The sequence below is a fragment of the Lipotes vexillifer genome, unplaced genomic scaffold (assembly GCF_000442215.2).
Source record: "Lipotes vexillifer unplaced genomic scaffold, Lipotes_vexillifer_v1.1 scaffold1495, whole genome shotgun sequence".
Lineage (NCBI taxonomy): Eukaryota > Metazoa > Chordata > Mammalia > Artiodactyla > Lipotidae > Lipotes > Lipotes vexillifer.
In genome coordinates, this window is record NW_006781409.1 from 439,698 (window position 1) to 445,218 (window position 5,521).

The 5,521-nt window shown below is 48.7% G+C and overlaps 1 protein-coding gene across 1 annotated transcript in view; it reads right to left on the reverse strand.

The window, feature by feature from the left end:
- The window catches only part of DPF3 (double PHD fingers 3), a 195,675-nt gene extending 190,383 nt beyond the window's left edge, over positions 1–5,292 (reverse strand). Inside the window, exons 1-2 of the mRNA XM_007454738.1 lie at positions 5,231–5,292; positions 4,586–4,723 (exon numbers count right to left, since the gene is read on the reverse strand). Coding sequence (XP_007454800.1) covers positions 4,586–4,723; positions 5,231–5,292 — 200 coding nt within the window. The remainder of the gene's footprint in view (positions 1–4,585; positions 4,724–5,230) is intronic.
- Positions 5,293–5,521: the final 229 nt, after the last annotated feature.

The window sequence follows — 5,521 nt, forward strand, 5'->3', positions numbered from 1 at the left end:
GGGAGGATCCCACATGCCGCGGAGCGGCTGGGCCCGTGAGCCATGGCCGCTGAGCCTGCGCGTCCGGAGCCTGTGCTCCGCAACGGGAGAGGCCACAGCAGTGAGAGGCCCGCGTACCGCAAAAAAAAAAAAAGATGAACAAAACAGAGTCCCTGCCCTCCAGGAGCTCACAGAAATACAAATGTTTGCCACTTTACAGTTTACAAAACACTTTCACCGTACATCATCTCTTGTAGACCCCAGACCTCATACTGAGATGGAGGGGAGGGTCACGTGAGCCCTTCCGCAGATGGGAACAGCTGAGTTCTGGAGAGTTGGTGACTCGCTCCAGAGCACTCAGCTACTAAGTGGCAGGAAAGCAACTGCAGCGAGTCCAAGAAGCTGTTTGGTGGGGCTGTTTCATTTTACTCTGTCTTTCTGCCTCTTGTCTCTCCCACAAGCAGAAGCCACAGCACAGTGGCAACTGGTATCCAAGATCTGTTCCAAGCTAGCTCCTGAAGGCAAGAGGGAGGGCCAGCCAGGGAGAAGAGGCTGCTGCGCCCACCACCCCACCCCCAGGCCCCCAGCCACTTCCGGCTCACAGGCCCCGCAGGTTCCTGGTAATGGTGCCACCCAGTGTTGTCAAAATAGCGAGCAGCTGGAAAGAATTCCAGAATGAAATCTATGTGCCTCTGCAGCTTCCTAAATGGCTGCAACTGTGGCAGCTAAACCCGCTAATGTGCTAAGCATTTTCTGGCAGGGCCAGGAGGCAGGGCTGGTATTTTGGGAGCTGGGAGGGCCTTGGAGGCATCATCCTCGGCAAGTCCTGGAAGGAGGTGGAGGCAAGGAGAACCAACCCAGAACACTTCCCATGAAGTCACCGAGGGCCACCGGGGCTGCACTTCAGAATTCCTGGAGCGCTGCTGGCGGGCAGAGAGGGTGCTTGGCCTGGTGGGCAGGGCCAGCCGGGCGCAGAGCCCTCACAGGGCGGTGGGGGGAGGGCTCTAGGATGCAGGTGACGGTGGATGCTTTTTCTGCTGACACAGAGCAGTGTGTGATGCTGTCCGCAATGCCGGGCAGCCTGGGCCCGGCCCTATCTCTGTTTGCCTCTGAGTTGGCAGGGGCAGGGCCCATGGTGAACAAACAAAGGACAAGAAGCCAATGCCCAGGGCAAGCCGGCAAGACTCCCTGAGAGGGGTCTGAGGATAAGGGCATTCCGCGTGGTCAGGGCATTGGAACACAGTCGGGGCAACAGGAACTTTCATACGTGGGGCCCTCTGATTTCCCAGGCACATCCGAGCCCCTCAAGCATTTGCTTCTCATGGTGCCCTTGTTTTTGAGTGCTCTTTTAAAAACATGAGACCAGGAAAAGGAGTAAACCCCCAAAGCTGGATCAAAACTAAGTCCTGGCGTTCCTTTGTCCCTGATGTGCTTGAGTCCACATTTCTTGCAGAAACCAGAGGGTTCTGACAGAGTGAAGAGGCAGGTGTTGGGCATCAGAAGGTAGAGATGGTAAAGAATTCTTTCTTGAGGCATTGGTGACAGGAAGCAGTATGAGGACAAAGCAGGGCTGCTCAGGTGAGGGAGACATGAGTCAATCTGGGAACACAGAAGCCAGTAAAACCCTGACAGGATTCAGTCTGGGGGGAAAAAATCCGGACTGATAGAAACTGCTGAGAGCTTGCAGCTTTTAAAGCCCTCCTAGCAAATGGATCTTTGGAAGCTTTGCAAACCCTGACCGCACAGCCAGTCAGCCGCAGCCCGGCCCAGAGCGCTGAGTGTTTTTGCTAAATCAGAACAAACCCCCTCATAAATATCTCGTCCTGACCTCCCCCTGGCACCCATTCCTTTCCTGTCTATGTGCCTGCCTTCCTCGGAAGTGAAGTTGTCTCAGAGCCCAGGGGGAGAGTGCCGCAGAGGCCGAGGGGAGCTAGGGGAGCAGACTGCAATCTCAGCTCCGTTACTCACTAGCCGCTGACCCTGGGCGAGGCATTTAGCCTTTACAAGTCTCATTTTTTAATCTGCAAAAGTGGAGATAAAGAAACTGCGATTGTAGAGTCGGTGGGAGAACTGAGATCAAGCACAGAGCCAGGGTGCTCCATGAGGGCTGGTCCCCTTCCTCGCAGAGCCTCCAGCACCATATTCAATGGGGGGAGGATGCAGATCCGTGAGAGTTTAATTAAAAAGTTGGGGAGACAAAAGCATTCTTATATAAAACAACCAGTCATGAGTTTAATAGAATCCCCTCTAAAACGGTACCCCTGCCCCACCCCACCCACCATCCCCATAGTGTTTCAGCTGGTAGATGTATTTTAGCAGGGCCACTGCTTACAACTCTATGTGGGTGCCATCCATGTTCTATTCTATGAGCCCTGAAGGGAGCACCATTCAATAGACTAGCGTTTGAACAGTGACCCCAAGGGCGGGCAAAGTTGCAGCCCTACTAAAGCACTTTTTTAGTGTCACCACCTTCAGGAAGCCTTTCCTGAGGCTTCCCACAGCCTCTTCCTTCTTGCAATGCCAAAAGCAGTTCATCTGTACTTCCCTTATGGAGCTCATTAAACTCTGCCTTTATAATTCTTGGGGTGTGTTCATGTGTGTGACTCCAGCAAGAGTTGGATCTGACCTTTACATTCCCTGCAGCACCTAGTATAATACTAATTCATTTTGTGAGGCCAGCATTAACCTGGTACCCTAACTAGTCAAAGGCATTATCAAATTTTTTTTAATTTTTAGAAACCTTAACCCTTACCTCACACCATATATAAAAATCAACTCAATATGGATCATACAGCTAAATATAAGAGCTAAAACTATCAAACTTCTAGAAAAAAATGTGGAAGAAAATCTTTGTGACTTTGGGTTAAGCAAAGATTTCTTAGGACACAAAGAGCATAAGCCATTAAATTAAAAAAATTGATATATTGGACTTGATCAAAATTTTAAATGCCTGCTCTTTAAAAAGGCACTAATATGAAAATAAAAACACAAGCCACAGACTTGGAGCAGATATTTGCAAAACATAAATCTGATAAAGGTTACGTAGTCAGAATATATAAAGAACTCTTAAAGCTTAATAAGAAGAAGACAAATGACCCAATTTTTTTTAATGGCCAAAAGAACTGAATAGACATTTCACAAAAGAAGTAATATAGATAGCCAAAAAGCCTGTGAAAAATGTTCAACATCATTAGTCATCAGGAAAATGCAATTAAAATCACAATGAGCTATCACTAAACATCTATTATAATGGCTAAAACTAAAAAGACTGACAATGCCATGCACTGGCAAGGATATAGAATAACTGGAACTCTCATGTACTGCTGGTGGGAATGCACCACTTTGGAAAGCACTTTAACAGTTCTTATAAAATTAAATATACACTTGTGACCCAGCAATCCCACTCCTAGGCATTTGCTCAAGAGAAATGAAAACGTATGTCCACACAAAGACCTATATATATGAATGTTCATAGCAGCTTTATTCATAATGGCCCAGACTTGGAAACAACCTAAGTGTTCGTCAATTTGTAAATGAATACGCAAGTGCTGATACATCCATACAATGGAATGCATCCATACATGCAATAACTTGGATGAATCTTAAGTGCACGGTATTAGTTTCCTCTTCCTACTATAATGAATTATCACAAGCTTAGTGGCTTAAAACACTACACATTTAGGGCTTCCCTGGTGGTGCAGTGGTTGAGAGTCCGCCTGCCGATGCAGGGGACGTGGGTTCGTGCCCCGGTCCGCGAAGATCCCACATGCCGCGGAGCGGCTGGGCCCGTGAGCCATGGCCGCTGAGCCTGCGCTTCCGGAGCCTGTGCTCCGCAACAGGAGAGGCCGCATCAGTGAGAGGCCCGCGTACCGCAAAAAAAATAAATAATAATGGCCGTACCTCGTGACCCAGCATTTCCTCTTCTAGGAATTTGTTACAAGAAAATAAACAAGTAGGCAGTGAGGTCTCAGGGCCCACCGTGTTTCTTATAATAGAGAAATCTAGAAATCCCCAAATGCCCATCGCTAGGGTCAGTTAAATAAGGCAGCATCTGTGGAAGATCACAAAGCTGTCAACGTCATTTAAGGAAGAAGCCATGAGGAAATGTTCCGGCAAGACATTGAAAAATCAATATTGTGATACCCATCTTGTGTTTTGTCTTCATTTTTTGAAAAGTGAATATGTACTGAAAACAGTCTTGGAGGGCAAATCCTAAAACGCTGGAAATCCGGGTGGTGGGATTGTGGGTGGGGTTTTGGTTTGTACTTTTGTGTCTGTTTCAAGGTGGTGGGGTTTTGTTTTGTTTTCTTTTGAAGTTAGTTTTTGCTTTGAATGTTTATGATTTTTGTAATGGGGGGGGGGATCAAATTAAGGTTAATTGCTTTAAAAAGGAATTTAGATGGGTTGTCTCCAGGAAGGAGAACTAGGGGGCTGTGTGCTGAGGTAGGAGGGGTTTTTGAAGAGCGCACTTTTTGGTGCTGTTAAATTTTGAAAAAATTTAAATTTTGACTATCCCGCCAAATAATCATATAAAATTAAACAGAAAAGGGGGAGGAATTTAGCTGAGGTCCTGGTGGGTTTGGTTGTATAGAGGTGCCTGTCACACCTGGTGCCTGGGGAGGCCCGCACCCCCTGTGCTGGGTGGTCCCGGGAGGAATGACGCAGGGCAGCCGCCCAGGGTGGGGTGAGCATCGGGGCTGCTCGGCAGGCCAGGCGGGCCCACGTCACAGTCCCCGTGATGATCCTGGGCAGAGGGGCACTAGCGTTGGGCGTCAGACCCCGACCGGGGCCCAGCTGGTGTTCAGCCCATGCAGGAGACACTGCCAGCCTCAGGGGCTTACAGCCAAGAGGCCCACGCTGGAGACAACAGCAAGAAACAGGAACCATAGCAAGAAAGGCAATGGCCAATAATGGAGCCCTCAGGGCCTGCAGAGTACGAGATCCTGCCCCAGGTGCTTCACAGTCATTATCTCAGTGGCTCCTGCCATCCCTGTGAAGCAGGTGAGAGGCAAAGTCCCTCTCTCAAGTAACACAGCTGCAGAGTGCCTCCAAGCTTCTGTTTTCTCTTCTGTGAGACAAGTGCACTTGAAGCTGAGGTGTGGACACACCAAAGGGCTGAGCCATATGGTCCTGAAGCATGTGCTAAACCATGAGTGATGGACCCACCTTAGGTCAGGTCTTCAAGACCAACGAAAAGTAGAAAATAGAGACCCTAACTGAACCAAGTGACACCCCCTGCCCCCATACATACCTCAGTTCATTCAGCCAAGGTCTAAAAGGGGCCTTTTCCAGAAGGGTATGGAACTTGCCCATGGTCGCACAGCACGTTGGCACAGATCTGGGACTAGAACCCACATCCCCTCACCTCCACCTACGTGCAGGGGCACTCACTCCCTGCCCTGGTGTTACAGCCACCTCCACTTCTGACTTCCCCCCTGTTCCAGCCAACAAGAAGTACTTTTATTGTTTTTTAATTATTATTTTTTTAACATCTTTATTGGAGTATAATTGCTCTACAATGGTGTGTTAGTTTCTGCTTTAT